Source organism: Sylvia atricapilla, chromosome 30 (assembly GCF_009819655.1).
Source record: "Sylvia atricapilla isolate bSylAtr1 chromosome 30, bSylAtr1.pri, whole genome shotgun sequence".
NCBI lineage: Eukaryota > Metazoa > Chordata > Aves > Passeriformes > Sylviidae > Sylvia > Sylvia atricapilla.
In genome coordinates, this window is record NC_089169.1 from 277,953 (window position 1) to 301,176 (window position 23,224).

Consider the following 23,224-nt stretch of genomic DNA (forward strand, 5'->3'; position numbering starts at 1 on the left):
GCGGGGATAGCGGCGAGAGCACGGAGCCCATTCATGATCCAGCGAACGGGGCCGGTGGCAAGTAAAGCGGAACCGGTGCCCTGTAAAGCGGCGCCGGTACCGCCGTCATGGAGACATCGGGGCATCTCCACGATTCGGGCGTGGGGGACTTGGAGGAGGATGGTCGGTGTCCCTGCCCCTTACCGGGGGATGAACGGTCACCGCCGCCGCCCTCCGCGCTGCCGCCGCTTCAGCACAGCCTGTTGCACTCCTCGCCCGGGTCGTTACGGGCCCCTCCTCCTCCTCCCGCCGCCCCCGCCGCCCTCCACCCTTCCTCCCGCCACGGCAGCCAGCTCAACCTCGGCGACCACCCAGCGGGCTCTGGGGTGGCTAGCAGCAAACATAGGCAGCCCAGCCCCTTGGTTCATCGGCGGGACAGCAACCCCTTCACCGAGATTGCCATGAGCTCCTGCAAGTACAGCGGGGGGGTGATGAAGCCACTCAGCCGACTCAGCGCATCTCGACGGAACCTCATCGAGGCCGAGCCGGAGGCACAGCCCCTGCAGCTCTTTGGTGCCAGTGAACCCCCTGAAATTGTTGTCTCACGCGAGGACAACCATGCACCCGCCACCCACCGTCCCGCCCGCCCGCCTGCCCGGCCAGCCCCCACCACCTTTGCCAAGGGGCCCAAGCGCAAGGCGCAGAACATTGGCTATCGGCTTGGGCACCGCCGGGCACTGTTTGAGAAGAGGAAGCGCCTCAGTGACTACGCGCTCATCTTTGGCATGTTTGGCATTGTCGTCATGGTCATTGAGACCGAGCTCTCCTGGGGGCTCTACTCCAAGGTACCAATGGGGCCAGGGGGTGTGTGTGGGGCTGATGGTACCAGATGGTGCCTGGTGGGGTGAGCACGGAGTCATTTGCCCCATCTATTCCGTGGGATAAATATGGATCTGTTTGGCCCATCTGGAGTGGAACAGGGTCAGACAGGCTGGCTGGTACCTGACAGGATGTTCCAAGAGCTTTAGTGGATGCTGCAGCCACAGGTGTTGGACAGGGTGACCACCTGGGTGGAGGTGCGGGGCCTATGTGCTGAGGGGTTCTCTGTCAACTCCCACCTCATGCACTTGTAGCAGTAGGCACTGACCCACTGAGGTCTGTAGTGACTGTGGCTGGCATGGCAGTGCACTCCTCAAAAGCACTGTGCCCCTAGCAGTGCAGCAAAGCACCCCCTTCCTCCTCCACCTCCTCCTCCGCACCCCTTCCTGCCATTTTTCCCCCTTTTTTTTTGCAGGACAGTGTCTTTTATTTATAATTCTCCCCCCCCCACATCCCTTCCAGCTCTTGCTCCCGGGCTGTGCTGGTTGGCAGCGATATGAATAACTCTTTGTATAGACATCTGTCATGTTATTTATACCTATCCAGAGAGGGGAAGGCATCAGCACCCTCACCAGCACCCATGGGCGTCAGTGGGACAGCAATACTGAGAGGGCTGGGGTGCAGCCAGTGGGGTTCCCCATGCCATGGTGCTGCCAGTGGAGGGGAAGACGCAGGATGGGAAGGGGCTGCTCACCACTTCCTGCTGTTTTCTGGCATGGGCAGTGGGGAGGGCAGCGTGAACAGAGGAGGTGAAGGAAGGGAGGCATATTGCTGGGTGTCCTGTGGTTTGGGGAACCCTGCTGCCTCCCCACCAAAGTGCCTGGTGGGGCATTCCTGAGGCCCATCTTCCCATAGCTGCCAGGGTCAGTGGGTGTGTGCAGGCTATGGGCAGCAATTCCACTGCTCTGTCTGAGGCAGGGGCATGCCTTGGTACCAAGCTGGCATCCCTAGCATCCTTGCTGAGAAAGAAAGATACTACACTGCCAGAGCTTTTTTCTGGTGGTTCCCACTCCCTCTGGCAGGAGCAAAGCCAAACCACCATCCCCCACCTGCATCTGCTACCTGTTGAGTCGCAGCCGTGCAGGCTCCATGTGCCTGCATGCCTGGCACCAGGTGGACTGTCCACCCTTACCAAGCTGCCAGCAGCACCACTGCCATGCTCGCTGGCCTCACCACACTGAGCTGCTATGTCAGCTGGGGAAGACCCTGTGAGTCAGCACTACTGCCATGCAGCAGCTGTGACATGCTGCTGCACCCCTGCCCCACTGTGGCACAAACAATTGTGCTGACAACCGCAGGGTTCAGGAGAGTCCCTGGCTCCGGCCTCCACAGGTCCTTGGCCAGATTTGCAGCAGCTGTGTATAAATCCCCCCCACCCCCGCAGCCCCCGGTGAGAAACCAGAACTCACCAGCAGGGACATGACCATGAATGTGGGAGTGCATGTGATCGGGGCTGGCTGCCATTGTGCATATGGGGAAGTCAGCGTAGGTCCAGCCCTGCCCCATGGCCCCAGGCATGCCACTGCATGCTCCCAGCCAGAGGTTGTCAGGGCTGAGCTGGGAAACAAGGACACACTGGCCAGTATGCCTGCTCCCTGCCTGTCAGTTGGCTGTGGGCAGGACAGGGCTTCTCCTACCCACAGGACAATATTGCTGCTTCCTACCACCTGTGCAGCACCATCAGAGTGAAGCATCCTGCCATCCACGTGGAGCAGGATATGTGCTGGGGGTGCCAAGGTCTTTCCCCACTTTGGCCAAGACCCCATGTTGTTTGCTGTGAGCATGGGATCTGGGAACAGCTCTTCCTGACAAGTCTCTTCAGGCAGGAGTCATTGGTAAATGTCGTGTAACACTTGCAAGGTGAGGCAGTGGGTGCCCATGCAAGGTTTGTGCCCCTGGGAAGGGTCTCGACAGAGCCACCTTGGCACAGTGCTGCCCCGGAGTTTGCCTGTTAATAGCAGTGATTAGTCCCAGCACTTCTCTTAGCACCAGCCATTATATCCACACAATTGCACAGCCAGAGCCAAGTTGTTAACAATGTGGTGCCGCCTCCACAGCAAATAGTCCCTTCTCTGTGTGCAAACACCCTGTGGAGATGAAGAACACTGGGGAGAGGGAGCCAAGCAAGGCCAAAGCCAGCCCAGCACACTGGGGAGCCAAGGATAGGTGCCAGGAGTATGCTGTGTCTTAGCATGCCATTAGTGTGCCAGGCCTTGCCATGCTGGGGCTTGACATGCTGGGGATGGCATGGAGGTGTGGGACGGGTGCTGTAGCAAGGCAGGTTGGCTTGGGAATAACATCTTGGTCAAGGGCTGCCAATGCCCTAGCATCAGTAGGGCTGGATTGTGGCTGGCATGCACATGAGTTTACCAGTATCCAAAGGGAACAGTGAATCCTGCTTTTCCCAGTGGGGTACTGGGGACCTGCCTGTTCAGCTATCAGTGAATCAGGAGGTGGTTTACTTTATGTAAGACTAATTAGCTGGAGAGTCTAGTTAGATCATCTGTTTGGATACCAAAATACTGATGAAGCTAGATTGGGCCAGGGCATTGGTGTTGCACATCTCAGAGGAGAGGCTGGGAACTGCACTCAGCAGAATAGAATTAAAAAAGAATTTTAGAGAGAGGGCACATGATGCCAGTGGTACCAGTGGTGCCAGTTATGCTGGAGGTGCCAGTATTGCTGATAGTACTGATGGTCCCCTTATTACCATGTCAAGCTGCTTAGGGGGGGAGCTGAAGCAGCAAAAGTGCCATTGAGGATAGGGATAGCAGGTAAGGGGGAGGCAGTATTTTCTTTGGAGTGTAGAGTCCAGTACCAGCAGAGTCCCACAGTTGTGTACCCCTTAATGCCTTCCCTGCTTTCACCCTGCAGGACTCCATGTTCTCCCTGGCCCTGAAATGCCTTATAAGCCTCTCCACCGTCATACTGCTTGGCCTCATCATTGCCTATCACACACGGGAGGTGCAGGTGAGTCCTGGCATAATCAGTGCCTAGAGAGGGGCTGCTGGGGTGGGCTGTGGGGTTTGCCAACCACCCGAGTGGAACACAGTACCTGAGCTCACATCCTGTTGCATCCTGCAGCTTCCTTCCTCTTTTTCAGGGTCTTGGGGGCCAGCAAGGATTCTTGGGGGGCAGTCAGGCCAGGCACCAAGGGGTCTGTCTGAGCCCCAGGTGCCCGGCAGATACGCAGGTAGCTGGGGGAGACTATGGCCAGGAAGGGCTCCAGCCAGTCAAAGTGCCAAGGAAAGCCACAAAATCCTTTTCTAATCAGGGCTGCACACTCTCTTCCTCCCTGGGAAGTTAAAGGACTCCCAGTTTGTTCCAGGAAGGCTGTGCTTCCCTGTGCAACCTAGCTTTGGAACAATGCCAGCCTGTTTTAGACATGGGAGGAATGAATCACTAGTCAGGAGAAGGAGAATCCTGGGAAGGGATGTCAAAGCCCCTGCCCCTGAGTGCACCATAATTTCACCTCGTCCCTCCTGGGGCTGGAGGATAGAGGGGCTTTGCCATACAAGGGGCTGGCAGCAGCATCCCACTCCCTGCCTGCCTCTGTCCCGGCAGTCCCCACACCAGCTCAGCCTCCCCACATGGTGACCAAGCCTGGGGGTGAGTTACTCAAGCCAAATATTTGAGAGCTCTGGCTCTTGGTGGAATAATATTTACCCCAGGATGACGGTAGCTGGGGTCAGCCGGGTGAGCTGTGCCCCCAGTGCTCACTGTTTCCTCTGCTTGTTGTTTCTGGCAGTGGGTTGTGCAAACACAGCATCCACCCAGGCAGCACATAGGTCATCTTACCTCTCCTGCCTTGACCAGAGCCAAAGTCCCACTGCTGTCCCTCTGCACTTGGGGACTGAGCTTCACTGTGGTCCTAGCTGCTCTGCCAGGCCAGTTACACTGTCAAGACAGGGAATTAGATGAGTTTGACTTGATCTGCTCCAAACAAAGTCATGCTGGCTGCTCATTGCCCTATGTGTTATAAAGTGTTATAAAGGAATTGCTGATAATCTAACTGAAATGGAATGGGGCTGCCAGAGCTGTAAGTCCTCAACTTCTTGTACCTGTCGGCCAAGGTGGGGGACTGTGCTCACCTGGCCATGGCACTGGTCAGACCTCCCAGCCTCTGGGAAATAATTACTTCAGCCTCTTCCCTCAGGATTCCCTCTTCCTCTCTTGCCCAGAGAAGCTGTGGCTGCCTCATCACTGGAAGTGTTCAAGGCTAGGTTGAATGGAGCTTGGAGCAACCTGATCTAGTGAAAGGTGTCCCTGCCCATGAAAGTGGGGGGAAAGAAATGAGCTTTAAGGTCCTGTTCAACCCAAACCAGTCTGTGATTCTGTCATTCTACTAATTGTGTTAATTAGTCCTTTGGGATACTTGAAGATCTTTCTGTACTTCTGTTTCTCTGGGGCTGAGGCATCACTTGGCACCCCAATGATGTCTCTGGTGTCTAGGGCAGAACATGTCATCCTCTGCCAGCACCACATTATCATCACAACACATGAAGGAAAGCAGTGCTGGCAATGCTGCCAGCTTCCACCAAGGTGTTTGGGGGAGGCAGAGACCCCTCATCCCTGTGCTCGACTCCTCATCCCAGGTTCGACCGCCTGGGGCTGTTTATGCTCTTGGTGAAACTTTAGTCCTCATGAGGTGTCTCGGTAGCTTTTCTTGGGCTTTGTTTTTCTGGAGATGTGGTGGCCGACACTTGTTCCTTCCCCTGCTGGAGCCAGTGAAGGTGGATATGTTGGGGAATGCCCCCTTGGGTACCAACGAACCACACTAGGTTTCCATGGAAACCCACATTGATTTACAGGTACAGAACTAAGAGGGGCTGGCTCAGGGGAATCCTGCCCAAATCCTCTCTTGCTCCTTCCCTTCCCTGGCCTATGGCAACCCCCCATCATGCAGTCAAAAGGCTCCTGCCTTTTTCCGCTTGCTAATTTGTTTATTTTAACACCCTTTTCCAGGAAGGAATAGGCTGTCAGCTTGCTAAATGCCTGAGAATCTCCCTTGACAGCTTGGAGCATTTTTGTAAACAATTTCTCAAACAAAGCAGCTAAAAGGAGCAGAGTTTTCCCTACAGAAAGGGAGGTGGCTGGGACAGCCACTCCATGAGTCAGTCCCAGTGGCTCCTGCCATCCCCAGGGAGAGCCTCAAGTGCCATGCTGTGCTAGTGAGGCAGCTGGCACAGGTGTACTGGGGCCTCTGGCAGGGCAGGAGGGCTGTTCCTGGGCTCAGCGCCAGCTGGAGCCATGCTCCCCACCCACCTCTCATCCGCTGCCCTAGCTGTGTGCAGCCCTGGATCCATGAGCAAGCAGCATCGTTTCATGCTTGCAGGATTGAGGACGCAGACAGTAGCACCAGCTGCCACATCCCCCTTGGATCATTTCCTAGTGCTTTATTTGCCAAGTGCTGCTTGCAGAGAGGCCCTGAGCATGTCCCTGCTGCTATGGGTGATACTGGTGTCCCTCTCACACCAGGGAGAAGCCAATTGCAGCCTCAGGACAGCCCTGCCAAGGCAGGACAGGGTGGGTGACTCTCAGGGCTCTGGTGGTATTCCAGAGGTCAACAGAGCTGCCATCTCCCCAGCTCCTGCAGAGACCCCAACTCCATCACTGATGATGGGAGAGGAGCTGGTGTACCCAGGATGAACCATCAGTTGTCATGACAACTGAATCCCATCTCTGCCAGCAGCTGGATGCTCTGACTGTGTTCACTGCCCAGATATTGCCCTGGAACTCAGGGTGCAATGACTGTCAGTGAAATCAGTGCAGCACCAGGAGCAGAGGGACTGAGGTGGCTCATACTGGTGCTCTGTGGCACCATGGCTTGCCCATCTCTGTGGCCTGGATGAGGGGGACATTCCAGGAGGTGGGCTCCTGCCAGTCAGATTTTGAGTGAGCTGAGCTGTCCCCATGTTGTGCCTGGTTAGGCACCTGAAAGGTTTTGGTGTCCCCTGCAATGTGACCATCCCTGACACACACTAGCAGGGCAGCAGACAGGTTGGCGGTGACTCGTTCCCATGTTTTTCTTCTCCATCCATCCCCAGCACTTCTGGCTGAGCCACACCCAGCTCCTCTTAGCTCTGGTGTCAAGACCCCACTGCCTGTGCAGGGAAGGATGTTAGTGGGTAAGTTGTGTGGGGCCACTAGTAACTGTGTGGTTTTGCATCTTGGTAGCTCTTTGTGATCGACAACGGAGCTGATGACTGGCGGATAGCGATGACGTATGAGCGCATCCTCTACATCAGCCTGGAGATGCTGGTTTGTGCCATACACCCCATTCCCGGGGAGTACAAATTTTTCTGGACAGCTCGCCTGGCTTTCTCCTACACACCTTCTCGGGCAGAGGCTGATGTGGACATCATCCTGTCTATCCCCATGTTCCTGCGCCTCTACCTGATTGCTCGGGTGATGCTGCTGCACAGCAAGCTCTTCACTGACGCCTCCTCACGCAGCATTGGGGCACTCAACAAGATTAACTTCAACACCCGCTTTGTCATGAAGACACTCATGACCATCTGCCCTGGGACCGTGCTGCTGGTCTTCAGCATTTCCCTCTGGATCATCGCAGCATGGACAGTCCGTGTGTGTGAGAGGTGAGTGGGGTTAGGGATGCGTGGTGCTTTGGGATTCACAGTGGTTTGGAGAGAGCAGTGGTTTGAGATATGTGGCAGTTCAGGATGCTCAACGCTTTGGAATGCCTGGTGGTTTGGTGGTTTGGGATGCTCAGCTGTTCAGGACACATGTAGGTTCAGGATGTGTGGTGGCTTCATGGTGGTTTGGAATGCTCAGTAGTTCAGGATGCAAGCGTGACAGGCAGAAGTTCGGGATGTGTGGTGGTTTGGGATGCTCCATGGTTCAGGATGTGCAGCAGTTCAGGAATGCCTGATGATGTGCAGTGGTTCTGGATGCCCAGTAGTTTGTGGTTTGGGATTCATGGCAGTTTGGGATTCTCAGTGGAGATGCAATGTCTCAACACCTTGCAGGAGGGATGCAGGGCTCTGGGGCCTCAGCAGCCACAGCTTCCCTCCACCAATCCCTGTTGTTACCAGATGATAAATTGTCTACACAGGCAGGAAGCAGAGTAGGGTAAGCCCTATCCTCACAGTTCAGTACCTAGGACAGGCAGGGTCCTTGTGCAAGAGGATAGTATGTGGTGCCAGAAGCCCCAGGAGCATGGATGGGGGACATGGAAAATGGTGCGAGCTGGGGTCTGTGTATGAGGAGGGGCCAAAGGTGCTGATGGTGCCTTGTCACTACAAGGCCTGGCTTAGGCTCTAGCATCACTGCAACTGACTGCCATGACAACACTGTGGTGACACACCCACAGCCTGATGGCATCATGCCAGCATCAGCATGCTCAGCACCAGGGTTGCTGTGGCGACCAGCCTGGTGGGTATCACTGCACCTTCATTTCTCAGGGACCTGCCACCACTCTTTGTTTACTGAGGGAACCAGGGGGTTGCAGTGGTGGCATCCCAGTGCTGTGCCAGAAGGTTTTCTCTACAGCTACAGTACAAGGTGCCAGCAGCACCTGGGTGCAAGGGAGAAATAGGCCACTGAATAACAGAACCAATATGATTCCAACAGAATCAGTTTATTATTTACATTACATGGCAGATATAGATTCTAGGTCTATTGTCCATGTGGGCACGCATCTCTGGGTTGGCTGAGCTGCTTCTTTATGAGGTAGGTACACCTCCTTCAGGACATCCAATTGGTCAAGCGTCCATCCTCACATTGTGCTTCCCCTATCTAGGATTTACATTTTTTGCAGACATTTTCTCAGGCTCTCTTCTTATTTTTGATCCTGTTGTTTTCTCAGTAACCTTGATGAATTCATGAGAGCTCTAACAACAAAACTGCAGGTAGTTACAACCAGTTTGGCTGGTGCATCAGAATGGCCTGTTATAAAGACACATTGCTACACCTGGGGAAGGGAGGGCAGGTCCTCTACAGGCTGTCCTGTTGTGGCAGCTTTGTGTCATCCTTGTAACTAAGGTGCGAGGGATCACACCAACTGGCACCCAGATTGCTTCTAGATTGCTTGCCAAGTGAGAGGCTACGCCCCCTCTACCCCAGGGTGGGACCCTCTCACCTCTGGTCACAATGCAAAGGGGCATTAGGGCGGCTGCAAGTGCTATGGCAGTGGCATGGGATGGCACACTGAGATTTTATGAGCCTTTACTGGCCGTGGTTGCCTTCCTGCCTCCCTTAATGATGCTCTTCTTATAAGCTGGATCCTCAGGCACCACCTGATTGTGTTTGAGAAATTGTGGTTTATGCCTCCTAAACAGAGAGCAAGTGGACAGGCACCCAGGACACACACAGGAGGGTAATCCCACACCTGGTGAGGCTTAGCTGGAAAATGCAATGAAGAATTATTAGGGAAAAAAATAACCCAGAAATTATGCAGACAAGGCACTGCAGATCATTACCACCGCAGTTGCCATCAACTCCCTCTATGTACAGAGAGGCAGAAGCAAACCCAGGTGGGCTGGAGATGCGTCAGTCCTGGGGGATGCAGGATTAGGGGAATGCAGAACCTCTGGGACATGCTCCATGTATGAGGGATGCAGTATTCCTTGTGCTTGCACCAGCCCTGGGGGGGGTGACACAGCTCCCACAAGGGCTACCCAGGAAGTGTCCCTCTGTCCACACTGATGTCACTGGCACCGGAAACAAATTTGCAGGACCGCTCCCAACCAGCAACCACTGGGGCCGGACAGTTTAGAGGTGGTTGTGCCTCTCCAAGACATGGTTCTCAGGCTCGGGTGGCACGGCCATGGCACGTCTTCTCGGCACTGAGCTGTGATCTCCAGTGTCTGTGGGCGCAGCATCCTCCCGCGTGCGCTGCGGGGCCGCACCTCTCGAAAGGCAGCGAGTCGCTTAGCAACCTCGCCTGCTCGCCTGGCCACCGTGCACAGCCGCCTGCGGTGCCTGCGGTGCCGCCAGCGCTGCCGGGCCTGCCTGCCGACGGCGCGCACGTGTGCTCACACGTGTGCTCGTTCGTGCAGCCAGCCCGCTCCTGGGATGAAGCTGCCGCCAGCCCGGAGCACGGGCTGGGGCTGCTCAACACGATGGGGTCGGTTCAGCCGAGATGGTGCTGCCACAGTGGCATAGCGTGGCATTAAGGTGATGCGCACAGCTGCCACAGTGCTGAGGGTGGCTGTGGCCTTAGTAGGGGCAGGCAGACGAGGGGACAGCAGAAAGCGGTGCTGGTGTCTGACTGATTGTGGCAACCCTTGGCATGAGCAGGTGGCCCCTCTTTCTGCCCACATCAGCCATGGCGTGTGCCAGCCCCTCTGGTTTATCAATTCTTGGTCAAGAATTGCTCAGAAGAGAAAATGTCCCTCTGTCCACTAGGCCTGTAAGCCCCTTGTCCAGCATGATGCTCTTGGGATCGTCCACTCAGGACATTCTATCCTGCAGAATGATGTGGGCTCAGCTCCCCTCAGGAGAATACACTGGATGGGATAGGTGTGTGTGCCCCACTGCTGGTGCTGGAATTTTGAGAAGCACCACTGTGGTTATGGGCTCTAGCTCCCTTGGCCAACCCTGCCCCAGAGTGACTCTCACCATGGCTGAGGGTGCTTTCTCCTGCACCAGGACCTCATATGAGTCTCTAGCTGAGGGAAAAACATTTCAGAAGAAGAGAAAAGCCAACTGCTCTGCAAGTGATGATCTTGGAGTTGGGATTGCCAAAAGCTCCATCTGTTTTCCCTCTCTGGATTCTGTGAAGAGGCTGGGAGAAGCCTGTCAGGGAGGCAGGAGAACAACCATCCTGTTCCTAAGTGGGGTAAACACACTGCCTGCCCCTGCCGACTTAGGGCTGAGTCCCAGTGCAGACTGGGCCAAGTCCTGCTCTGCTGCCAGGAGTCAGCACTGCATCCCTCGGGAAACATACCTGCATGGCTTGGCTATGTTTGTGCCAGCCCTGGGGAGCTGGAGGCAGCTGGGGCCCCTGGTTGCATGCTTGCTGGAGGAGCCACAGCCAATGTCTGGGACAGCCAGAGTGGTCATTGACCTCACATCTCAGCAGGGAGCTGGAAAATTTGCAGCATTCCCAAAGCTGCAGCCACTCCACATGTGCTGTGTCTTGAGTGTGTGAGCTGTTCCTCAGTTCCTGAAAGCCAAGTGCATGCCAGAGACTCAATAGGATTCATCCCCAGCAGGTCTCCTGGGGCTGCTGACAGCACTGTCTTCTGGGGTGGCACAGCCCAGGCTGCAGCACAAGTTAGGCAGGGAGGATGCCAACATGCTGTGGTCAGGGGCTTTGCAGAGCTCACAACATTCTTGCTGCAGCATCACATGACACCGGGGACACACAGCAGGACTGGGATGTGGTGACAGGTCTGACTGAAAGCAGAAGCCTTTTCCACTGAGTTTTTGCTCTCATTTTGTCCATGCGAGTCTTCCAGTGCCAGAAATTGTGCAGCCGCTGCTACTGTGGCACTTCCTACTGCATTAATCCTGCACCCCAGTGTAGCCCATGCTGAGGGACCTACTGTGCCCAGGTACCCTCGTTTCTGCCACATCCACCCCTGTCCCCAGCTGTGACACTGATGTCTGTGTCTCCTTGGCAGGTACCATGACCAGCAGGATGTAACCAGCAACTTCCTGGGTGCCATGTGGCTCATCTCCATTACCTTCCTCTCCATCGGCTATGGTGACATGGTTCCACACACCTACTGTGGGAAGGGAGTCTGCCTGCTCACTGGCATCATGGTAAGGGCCATGCCAAGCTGGTAGTCCATTCTGTGGGCTCTGCCTCTGTCCATTGCAGAGGTGGGGCCACTGGATTTTACAGGGACCTGTTTCTCAGCTGTTTTTTTACAAGGCCTAATGACTTCAGCTCTTCAGCTGGGAAGTTGATGGAGTTGTCTCAGTTGATGAATTTGGGGTAGATTTAGACCTACATTCAGTAAGAGTGGAGGGTCTTTGGTGGAGTCAATGATGTCCCCAGGGAGCAGAAGGGCACCTGAGCATTCCTTGGCCATCCTGGTCCACACCATCTAGCTTCCACTGCTCATCTGCCCTGGTTTCCATTCCTTCTGGCCAAAAGGTCACCATTCTCCAGGGCCTCCAGCATACTAGCCCCAAGGAGCCCACCACGAGACCTGGCTTGTGGGAGTTTCCAGCCAGGGCTGCTGAAAGAACAGCTGGGGGCCTTGTGGTCATGGCTCCTCCACAGATCCACCCCAGCCATCAGCACTCTGGCTGTGCCCACCTCACCTCCAGGCCCTAGGGATGGAGCCATCCCTCCTCCCAGCAAGGGCAGACTGAGCTGACACCCCATGAGTACCATCAGTTGGGGATGCTCCACCAAGAGGTATTGATTCTATATTATCTGCAAGTCTTTGACCTGTCTTGGATGAGGTCAGACACAGCAAGGCTGGTATTATTGGGAGCCAAGCAAGGGAGAAAATTCCTGTGGATGGGGGTGGTGCAGCAATTGCCAGCAGAGGAGAAGCTGCTGGCTCAGCCAAAGGGATTCCGGTGCTGCAGGCTCCCAAAGCTCTTCCCCAGCCACTGGTTACTTTGAAGTGAGACACCATCTGTCAGTGTCTCCCCATGCCCAGCACAGCCCCCTATCCCTGGGAATGGAGACCCCTATGCCCACTGGGGTTAGAGGCTTTGCTGGACTTCCCCAGTCAGCACCAGGGTTAGTTGCTCCACCAGGAGGAGAGAGGTGATGGGAGTTGAGAGTAAGCAGCAGGACCTTTTAAGATGCTAAAGGATTCAGGGTATCGGGTTAATTAATAACTCTTTAAGGAGAGCTTGCCAGGCTGACAGCACTCTGCCGGAGCACTAGGGGGAAGCAACCCAGCTAGTATGAGCAGCAGCAGGCAGAGCTCAGGAGCACAGCAGGGAGATTCTGGAAAAACATCTTGGCACAGATGTGCACCAGAGATTATAGCTGCCACACAGATCTGGCCCTAATTGCTGGGATAAGTGAGTTCCCAGCTGGTGCAGTTGGGATACATGGCAATTTGAAGGGTCCTGATTTGGTGCCCATTCTCTGCTCTCATCCATGTTGCCTGGTGTTTCCCCACTGCTCTCCCACCCCAGACCTCTCTTGCGAGTGGAGGGCTCCCCATCCCACTAGGCACTGCCACAGGGCAGATCTCTGGCCTGCAGTGGCACTGACCACTGCTGACCTTGTTAATAGCCCTGGCCTCTTCCATCATGCACCCCACCATCAGCCACTCAAGGACACCCAGGCTCCTCTTGTTCGGATAATGGGAATAATATTAGGATAATATTATCCTAATATTAGCATAATATCTTCTTGTTAGGATAATGGGGAGGACATGTAGCTTTAGTTAATTAGCAGATTGCAAGGATGAGGGTGGGAGTGATAGTGTTACAAGAGGATGACAAACTGTTTCCCCAACTGATGTCCCTGCACAGGGTGCTGGATGTACAGCACTGGTGGTGGCTGTGGTGGCCAGGAAGCTGGAGCTCACCAAAGCTGAGAAGCATGTCCACAACTTCATGATGGACACACAGCTGACAAAGCGGGTAAGGTTCCATGGGGGACAGCAGGAGTGTGGGCATTGTTGTGTGCCATGGCATTTGGGCTACAATGGCAGGAGGAACCTCTTGATCCTGTGGGTGCCACAGTGGAAGAAGATGGCAGCGTCTCTGAGTGAGGCTACAACAGGAGAGGAAGGTGTTAGCATCTTTGGATGTGGGTCCTGCAGGTACCACTGCTGAGGAAGTTGTCCAAGTGGTGTGGATATAGTGCAGGCACAAGTGTTACTCTGAGATAAAGCGCACCAGCTCTGTTCCAGGGATTTAGGTGATGCTCCCTCTGGGAATATACTTCCTCCTCTTTCAGAGCATGATCTCACTTCTCTTGGTGTCAGGATGACAACTGGGTTTCAGTGATTTAGTGCCCACCAAAGATAAGAACCACACTGTGAAGTTCCCTTGAGGAAGGACCCAGAGCCTGCAGTGGGGCATTCATGGGGTTACTGTCATACCAGGGTCTGGTGTCACATCCCTGGTAGCATGCAGATCACTGGTCTTTGCAGTCTTATCATGGCAAAGCATCAGCAAACCAATAGTGATGTGTCATTAATGGTGTGCTCTGCACACTAGAATATGTTTTAGAGGGGATGGTGGCAAATGAGCATCAGTGCAGCCCTTGGAAAGGCAACCAGTGGTGGGATGCAACCAGGACACCCACTTCACCCCAGAGAGCAGAGCCCTAGACAAAGCCCTGACACACTGGGTGTAAGGCCCAACACTCAGGAATGTGCAGAACCTTGGTGTGACCAAAACAGCTGGTCAGCCCCGCTCCAGTGGCCATTGATACAGATCTGCAGGCTCCATGCCAGGCAGATGGCAGCCAGCTCCTCCTGGAATGAGCAGCTGAGCTGTGGTTTAGCTGGATAGTCTGCAGAAGTCATATCTCAGTGCCAGCAGCACAACAGGAATCAAAAAAAGCTTTGGGATTTTTTTTTTCCTGAGGCTTATGGTTCAACTTTGTGTGTAGGCAAAGAGCCAAGTGCTGGGGCAAGAGTGCAGAGTAGGACTGAGATGTGGGTGCACCAGGGGCCAATAGCTTTGCCTTCTCTTACTCCTTCTTGAACTGTCCATCATCCCTTGCAACAGTCTAGGAGACCTTGCGGGTGTAAAGCCGAGCACCTCACTTCAGCTGGGGTAGGTCAAGTGCTCTTGCAACACTTTTTCATGGCAGAGCCAGACCAGTGTCTCTGTGAAATGCCACATGGCTGGTGATCTGCAGCCACTTTTCCTTTTCAGATCAAGAACGCAGCAGCCAACGTCCTGCGGGAAACATGGCTTATCTACAAGCACACCAAGCTGCTGAAGAAGATCGACCATGCCAAAGTCAGAAAGCACCAGAGGAAATTCCTACAAGCCATCCACCAGTAAGAGGCTGTGCAGTGGGCTGGGGGCAGACTGAGCTCCAGATAAACCAGGAGCATGTTCCTGGCAGGGGCGTGGGGACAGTTTTCCATTGCCTGGGATGCAGGCAGGTATCCAGATGCAGTTTGAAAGAGGGGAGGAAGTACAGCCATGTGCTCTTTCCTTCTCTCCAGGTTACGGAGCGTGAAGATGGAGCAGAGGAAGCTGAGTGACCAAGCCAACACCCTTGTTGACCTCTCAAAGGCAAGTCCCACAGGGACCCTGTGGCTTGGCCAGACTGAGTGTTTTTCTTCACTTGAAAAAACTAAAGCAGACTTGGCTGACCGCAAAATGCTCCGACTCAATAAATGTCAGCAAGGAATAGCTGCTGTGGGATGGCTGCCCTTGCAAAGCAAGAGGAGAAACACATACATGAGCCAGGGGTTCCCTGCAACCCTTTTTACAAGGGATACCACTGCTCAGCAGCACCGGGCTAGCAGGGTGTCCTTGCTTTGATGGCCAGGGATGAGCTAAACTGCAGTCACAGAACTCTTGGAGAACCTGGGGTGGGCTGAGATGGGGCAGCTCTCAGGGCAGAAAGGGGTAAAGGGGTGAGCTCTGCTAGCAGCAGTGGCACTAAGCCCTCCAGCCATGGTACTAACCCCGCTACTGTCCACTGTGTCCCCTCCCCAGATGCAGAACGTGATGTACGACCTCATCACAGAACTAAATGACCGCAGTGAGGACCTGGAAAAGCAGATCAGTGGCCTGGAATCCAAGCTGGAGCAGCTCAGTGCCAGCTTCAACTCCCTGCCCCTGCTGATGGCCGACATGCTGCGACAGCAGCAGCAGCGCCTGCTCGCTGCTGTCCTGGAGGCCCGGGGGGTTGGTGTGCCAGTGGGCACCCCCCAAACACCTCTCTCTGAGAGCCCCATTGGGGTCAGCTCCACCTCCTTCCCCACCCCTTACACGAGCTCAAGCAGCTGCTAAAACCCAGCCCCTCAGCCCCACCATGGACAGGGGAAGCATTTCAACACAGATCATGAGGTCTCTGTGAATTTTCTTCTGGTCCTTGAACCGCTGCAGGACCCTTCAGCTGGAGCCAGTGGGACCAGCAGTGCCGAGCAATGCTCGGAGCTTTGCCAACGCCTTGGTATCGGGAATTGCATCCCCATTCAGGTGCCTCAACACGTGGTGAAAGAAAGGGACAGAAGGTGATGCCTTGGGCCAGCCTGTGCCGTGGCGTCTGGTGGCAGACGGAAAACCCACGCTCAATCTCAGGTCTTCACATTTCAAAACAAAACAAAACACCAAGTCAGAAGCACTGAAGCAACGGAGACACCGGAGGGAGAGTTTTCCTCCCTGTGGCACTCTCCTCACTCCCTGCCTCTCTCACGATTGCCAAACATCACCAGGCAGATGCCAATGTGAGGGGTTCGTTATGCAGGCTCTGGCTGACGCTGCCTATGCTCCATCCCATCTCCTTGCCAGGACCCAGAAGACAGCCCCCTCACATTGACAGCTGGGTGACAATGTCTGGCTGTAACCTTTCTGGGGAGTTCTCTGGAGCTGTGAGTGTTTTCTACCCAGAGAACAATGGACACTTCTTTCTGGTCCTTAGTGTCATATCCTGCCTGGAGACGCATGCCAGAGCCAGGAAAGCAGTGCCTACAGCATGCAGGGCCATGCAGGGCAGCCCCCAGCCAATGTGTTGGTGGTTAGTGACGGGGCTGGCAGGCCAGCCCAGGCGCTTAGGGGTCTCCGGGTGCTCACATCACCGCCTGCTGGGAGCCTCTCAGCATTCTGCAAAGCCAGTGGGCTCTTTGCAGCAGTCTCAGAAGTGCTGGATTGAACACCCCATCAGTTCCAACTGTCTCCACTTGTGCTGGGAACATCCATGCTTGAGCCAGTTGACAGTGGTCAAATCCACCAGGATCAAGCAGGAGCTCACTAGCAAGTGATGTGGTAGCAGGGGCAGGTGCTTCATCTGTTTAAAACAAAGCCCATCACCTTCATGCCACTTCTGCTGGGTTTGGTGGAGGGCAGCAGCACTTTCTGGTACCATCTCAGCAATGGCACTGCTGCCCATGCCTGCTGAAGTGCAGCACCTCAGACTCCATTATGCTTTTTTGCTGATGTTCAGCTTCCTGAGCTACCCTTGGGATCACTTGGCTTCTGGAACCAGCCACTTCCTGTTTTACTTTCACCATTTCTCCCTCTTTCCTTGGTTCTTCCCCAGTCTTGTGTTCTGGCTTTCATGGATCCTTGCATGGAGCTGCACCACGCTCCGACTTTGGGGTTGGTATTTGCTGCTTTCCATGAAAACTCAGCAGAGAATATTTATATATTTTTAAACAGATGAAGTAACTATGTAATTACTCTGCAATATTAATTACACCTCACCCAGCAGTGTCAGTAATTGTAATCAGTCACTGTGTTATTCCAGGTATACTCAGCCTGTAACGCTCTCCTTTGTAACATTTTCCCTTCCATAAAAAATGCTGGATTTTGTGCGCTTGTAGGGGCAGAGACACACCACCCTCCTGCACCACCACCCCTACACCCTCAATGCCGAAGAATTTCTTTTCTGCCAGTGGTGCGAGGTGTTTTCATTCCTTGTGCCCTGCAGTTGGAGTTACATAGAATATAAGTCGTTGTTAGTGAGTACTGCCCCCACACTGGCCCTAGGAGGAGAAGGAGGAAGAAGGCTGTAAGGCAACAGCAGGAGTACTGCAAAATGAGATCCCTGTGCTGCAGAGGTGTTATAGCAGTGGACCAAACACGGCCATCCCTGTTGCCTTCAGGTAGGCGCATGCCCACTGCTACTGGTCCTTGGCCAGTGGAAGATACATGGCTTCTGGGAATGAGCTGCTCTTCCAAGCTCTTGCAATTAGTACCACTGATATCCCATGGATGGCTGGGAATTCACTGCTGCCTTGGAAGCCCCCATGATCTATTCTCAGCCCAGCTGCTGCTCCCCATATGCCTATGGGTGCCCTGCTGTCCATCTTGCCCAGCAGAAGCTCCTGCTCATCTCTGTCAGGAGGTTCCCAGCACAGAAATATGTTAGAAATTCTGAGAAAGACCCTGAAATGCAGCATTTTCCCTGGCCTGCAGGCAACTAGTGAAGAAAAATGCTTTCTGGGCCTCAGATAGGAGCAAACTGCCCATGGAATGGTGCTGTGCATGGGGCAAGGTGTGAAGACATGTCCTGGGCCATCAGAGAGCCAGAGGAAGTATTGATTCTTAAAGACCAATATTGCCAGCAGGAACCCAGGAACCTCCCTTCCAGGCTCATGATGAAGTCTAGGAAATCCAACCAAGTGAGACAAGAGCAGGTACTGCCAGCTTGCAGGTCCCAAGGCTGGAGGTGGTAAGGACCACAGTGAGAGTGTTGGGATTGCAACTGGAGCAAGAGACCCTTGTCCTGGGGCAAAGCAGCTGCTGCTGCAGTAGGATTTCAAGTAGGCTCTGGCAGTGGATTCCTGCACACCCCCACAGCCTGCCCCCCCCGGCGTCACCTCAGCACAACCTGCACTGCAACAGCCCTTCTGCCTGGCACCTGGCAGCCCAAGGCCTGCACCCTATGCCCTGCACCTTGCACCCTGCATCCCACACATCCCCACACCTCTATCCCACCCCCTGCACCCTTATTCCACCCCTGCACCCCTCATTCCACACCCCTGAATCCCCGTCCTGATGTCCCTATCCCACCCATACCCCTGCCAGTTCTTCAGCACTGGTGCCAGTAGCCCTGATCCATTACCCCCGGCACCAGACTCCACTGTGGCCAGCACTGAGACTAACCCCCCTTCCAGCCCCACTGCCACGACCACGGATCTGACCCAAAGCCACAGTGAAGACAGGCATGGTCGGGAGCCCCTAGTGCAGTCCAGCCCGGCATGCCCACCCAGAGCTGCTGCCCTGCTCCCTGATGGCAGCTCTTGGTCACCAGCAGCCTCAGCTGGCACAGCCCCAGTAAACAGCTCCAGTAAATGCTCCCCAGCCAGTTCTGTCCACACACCTAAGATGATCACTTTGGATACCCTAAGGGACCTCGGGCCAGAGAGAAGAGCCAAGATCAGCAACCAAGGTGAAAATCAGCACAAGAGGAAAAGCGCAGAGATGTTGACCTCCTGCAGCTGGGAAGCATCTGATCCCACAGTCCAATGGGGCCAATGCCCCTCCAGAACCAACCTTACCCAGCCAGTCCCATTTTTGGCAGTTTTGGGGGCTTGTGCGACTCTCCACGACTCTCCTTCCTGCGCTGCCTGCAAGGAACTATCCTGGAAATACCAGAAAAATTCCATGGTCTCTCCACAAACTCATGGATGTTTCTGTCCAGGTTTAAGGAACTTTGACCTGGGTTTGCATCTTGCCTCTGTACTGCTTGCTTCTTTTTTAATGATAGGGGAAAGCATAATAGTTTATTTTAACTATGAAATATATTGCTTTATTATGATGGTTATGGTAACTTTCAATTATGGTTTTGTACCCAACATGGTTGTTAGCAGGCAGCAACCCCAGGCTGCTGCCAAAAATGTCTGTTTCTGAGTACAGCTACTACTGCCAGGGAGGATGGGGGACAGGGAGGCAGGGAGAAGTGCAGAACGTGAGTCATTATTCTTTATCCCCCTTGTACTCATTCCCATTACTTGGAAGCTGACCTCTAGCAGGTCTGGATCTATGTGTAGCCCAATGGCATCAGAGCTTTGCTTCTCCCTAGAGAAAGGTCAGGCTCCCCTTTTCCCAGGTTCTGGAAAGCCATTCCCCCCAGGTTGTCTCCTCCAGCAGAAGGAGGGAGCTCTGCTCTCTGGGCACAAGCTCTGCAAGAGTCAAACTTCGCCTCTTCCTCCAGGATGGAGGCTCATGAGAAAGCAGTGGTGCGGAGCACATTTTCATAGAATTATAGAATTGTTAAGGTTGGAAAAGTCCTCTAAGAACATCAGGTCTAACTGATGTCAATCCAGTACCACCAAGCCCACCACTAACCTATGTGCCCAAGTGCCACATACACAAATCTAAATTCCTCCAGGGATGGGGACTCCACTACTGCCCTGGGAAGCTTGTACCAGAGCCTGACCACACTTACACACAAGAAATTTTCTCAATATCCAACCTAAACCTCCTCTGGCACAACTTTCAGGCATTTTCTCTTGTCCTTTCACTTGTTACTTGGAGAAGAGACTGGAATGTGTCCAGCTTCCCCCTGCCCTGGGGAGCTGCAGCTTTTGTTCAACCTTAGGGTGTGATGGCATAGGAGGTCACAACCCTGAGCATAAAAGAGAAATGAGATGAGCTTGCAAGGACTGCTTTGTCTCAGCCTTCCAGATGGGAACAGGCTGCCCAGAGTTGTATCTGCCCCATCCCTGGAAGTGTTCAAGGCAATGTTAGATGGGGCCTGGAGCAATCTGGTGTACTGGAAGGTATCCCAGCCCACAGTACAGGGTAGAATGAGATGAGCTTTAAGTCCCTTACAACTAGAACTACTCTGCGATTTCATGATTCTCTGATTCTGTGGACTCCTTGAACCTCACAGAGCATCATTTCCTTACCTCCAACCCCTGAGCTGCTGAACCTCATCCCCACTGGACCAGAAGTCTTAAACTGCTCTTTGGCAGCCACACTTTGTCCTGGCCAGTCTTCTCAGAGCATGACGTGTCCGGGAATGAGCAGCACCTATGGGACCAATTCCTGCTGCTTTTGTCCAGAGAAAGTCTAAAAGTCCCTACACTGGCCCTTTCTGATCAGAGCTGTCACTGCCATGCTGTCACTGCTACCACTGTCAGAGCTGTGCTGGTGTCACCCTTCCAGGCCAGTCCAATCCAGTAGAGCCCTAGCAGCAATAAGCTGCCATGAGATCTGGATGCTCCTGTCTCCAGACCTGAAATCTCCCTGCAGAAACCAGCTCTGATGAAGAAAAGAGGATGGTTCTTCTGAGAGGCCAGGGCTGAGCCTCCACTGCTGCCAGCTAGGTCTGGGGCTGCCAGGGGATTCCTGGTTCTCTGCACCACTCTCCCTTGGGCATCTCCTGCCCAACATTTACCTGGCAGCTCAGAGCCCTCTGCCATGGCCACCAGGTATGTTTGGTGGAGGGCAATGGTGGTGATTGCTCAGCAGCTTGGGAAGATTCTGCTGCCAGGCTCTGTACTGATCTGGCCTGCTTCTCATCTAACTCTAAGCTCCCTCATAAAAGATATCCAAAGAGTTCAAGGTTGTAGAGAGGAGCTTTTGCAGGAGAGAGAAAAAGTTTCTCCATGGCATTAGTTATTTCCCTATGGGAAGAGCCACCTCAGAGCCCCATGAGGCATGAGGCAGGGCTCCAGAACCACCTGGCCCGCGGGTGCTCTTGGCTGGAGACCCTGGTGCTCTGGGTGCTGCAAGCTGTGCACCCAGCTCTGCTCCTTCTTCCGCCCAAAGTGTTCTTCCCCCTGCTGGGGTCTCAGCACTGCCAATGCACCTGCCAGTGGGAGCTGCTTGCATGTCTCTGTGGTCAGGATCCAGTCCTGGGCTTACCATTCCTCCTTCAGGGTCAGTCTCTCAGGCTGGAGGACAGGAATGGGGACTGGCCCATGACAATAGCCCGTCCCTACAGCATTGCCATAAACCCAAGCTGTACCCAGAAACAGGCATGTTTTAAACTATGGCTTTAACCTGTTCACTGTAAAAAGTGCCTTGGACTTTAATCTGAAGAGGTCAGTATCTAGAAGTATTTACCTGTGAGGGTGTGTAAGGATGCAGCTCTCTGTGCAGAGTTACACACACAAATATATGATCTATACGTACAGCTATCAGTGCCTCGGACTCTCTGTTCTGCAAGCTGCGAGAGCTCTTTTCTTTCTGCCACTGGGGCCAACAGTGGAGTGATGTTGGAGGCATTCCTGACACAGGGACCTCTTGCAAAAGTGAAACTTTGTGCTACAAGGGTTGTGCTGGGTGCCGTGATTCCCCTCAATAGTGCTGAGCTCTCCTGTTCATCACCGGGAAGCAGCTTTGTGCTTCTCAGAGTCCATCTACACAATTTGGGAAGACCTCAGTGAAGGGGATACATCCCCGTTCCCTTGTGCAGAGGGAAGCTGAGGCTGCGGTCACACCTCTGGACCCCCCATGCCAGGAGCTGCTGGGTACAACCAGGGGGAACCCCCAGATACCCTGTTTTATGGGAGCAATGATGGGTTTTCCAGACCTGCTCCCAAAAAGGAGTTTTGGTTCCCATGTTCTTGGGCTGTGGCTCAAGAAAGGAGCGTAGGAGGTTGATAAAATGGCAAATGCTCTTTCCCCTGGCTCTGCACTGAGGCTCCCCATGCTTACCCAACTGCTGGGCTCACCCAACTGTTGGGCTCATGCAACATTAGAGCAGGGCTGCTCCCTCCAGTTCATCCCTCACCTCTATAAAAATAAGGATAAAAGTTGTCTGAGATGCAAAGAGCACACAAATAACTTTCCCAAAGTGAACACATTGGTTGAGATAAGGGGAAGCTGGATCCTTTCCCAATGAGCACCATTCTGAGCCTTGCTCAGAGTCTGGCAATGGGGCACTGCTGGCTTCAGCTCACTCTGAAGATGGCAGGCTGAGGGACTGTTGCCCCAGATTGCATCCTTATATGCAGACTAGGAGGATGCCAACAGAAACAACTCCCTTAGCTAAACATGGTGTTGTGGAGCCAGCAGAGAAGGAGAAAGAGGAAGGTGATGTGCAGTAGTTGAATTATGATGAATCAATAGATTGGGCTTTTTTAGTTTTGAGCTAATACCTCTAAATCCTAAAAATACCTCCAGAAGTCCAGGGGCTCTCTGATAGGTGATTAAATCCTTGGAGCTTCATTTCCAGGATTAATGGCTTATGAAGTAGAGTCCTGCCATACAAAGGCAGCTGTAGTTCTGATACTGCCCATGAAGGCAAGGCAAAATTTGTTAATCTTTATGTGCAGCATGAAATCTGTTTTTATTAATGGCTCAGGATTAAAGTTTCTCCAAAGAGAAAGGCAGTAATGACCACAGTATGGATCTTCACCTCCCTGTGTCTGCCCTTCTCTTTTGCAGTCCCAGGAGTGAGGAGGAGGACGAGGAGGATGCTATTGGTGTGAAGATCTGGGCATCTTTACCGGGCCCAGTGCAATGTGCCTGCATCAGTGCTGGAATGTTCAGTGACAGGAGGGGAAGTACACATCTGAAGAAAAGAGGAAAAAAAGGGGTGGAAAAAAAAAACAAAAAACAACAACTCTACTGTTTTGCTAAACAGTTTGTTACAGATGGAACTTTTATAAACAGTAGGGAACTACTAGTCATCCACAAGATAGAGGAAAACACCAAGCAAACAGCTCCACAGAGCACAGATTTGAATCAGTATCTGCCTGCTGGGAGTGAGCAGGATGAGGGAGGCAACTCCCGGGGGTGAGGGAGGGGCAGGCAGGGAATAGGGGCTTTGGATCAGGCTTTGCCTTTGCAGGCAGGCAACTGCTCAGGCACTGAGCTGCAGCCTCTAAAT

The 23,224-nt window shown here is 53.7% G+C and overlaps 1 protein-coding gene across 1 annotated transcript; it reads left to right on the forward strand.

The window, feature by feature from the left end:
* The first annotated feature begins 83 nt into the window (after positions 1–83).
* KCNN3 (potassium calcium-activated channel subfamily N member 3) lies at positions 84–17,474 on the forward strand. Its single transcript, XM_066337872.1, has 8 exons — positions 84–824; positions 3,733–3,828; positions 7,036–7,454; positions 11,445–11,586; positions 13,273–13,383; positions 14,632–14,759; positions 14,931–15,000; positions 15,430–17,474. Exons 1-8 carry the CDS (start codon positions 108–110, stop codon positions 15,724–15,726), a joined length of 1,980 nt encoding a protein of 659 aa, XP_066193969.1. The 5' UTR covers positions 84–107; the 3' UTR covers positions 15,727–17,474.
* Positions 17,475–23,224: the final 5,750 nt, after the last annotated feature.

Bases quoted from the DNA above. Each gene is read 5' to 3' on its own strand.
- KCNN3 (XM_066337872.1), top strand. From the start codon at position 108: ATGGAGACATCGGGGCATCTCCACGATTCGGGCGTGGGGGACTTGGAG. The intron at 825-3,732 runs GTACCAATGGGG...TTCACCCTGCAG, and splicing joins CCTGGGGGCTCTACTCCAAG to GACTCCATGTTCTCCCTGGC. The intron at 15,001-15,429 runs GCAAGTCCCACA...TCCCCTCCCCAG, and splicing joins CCCTTGTTGACCTCTCAAAG to ATGCAGAACGTGATGTACGA.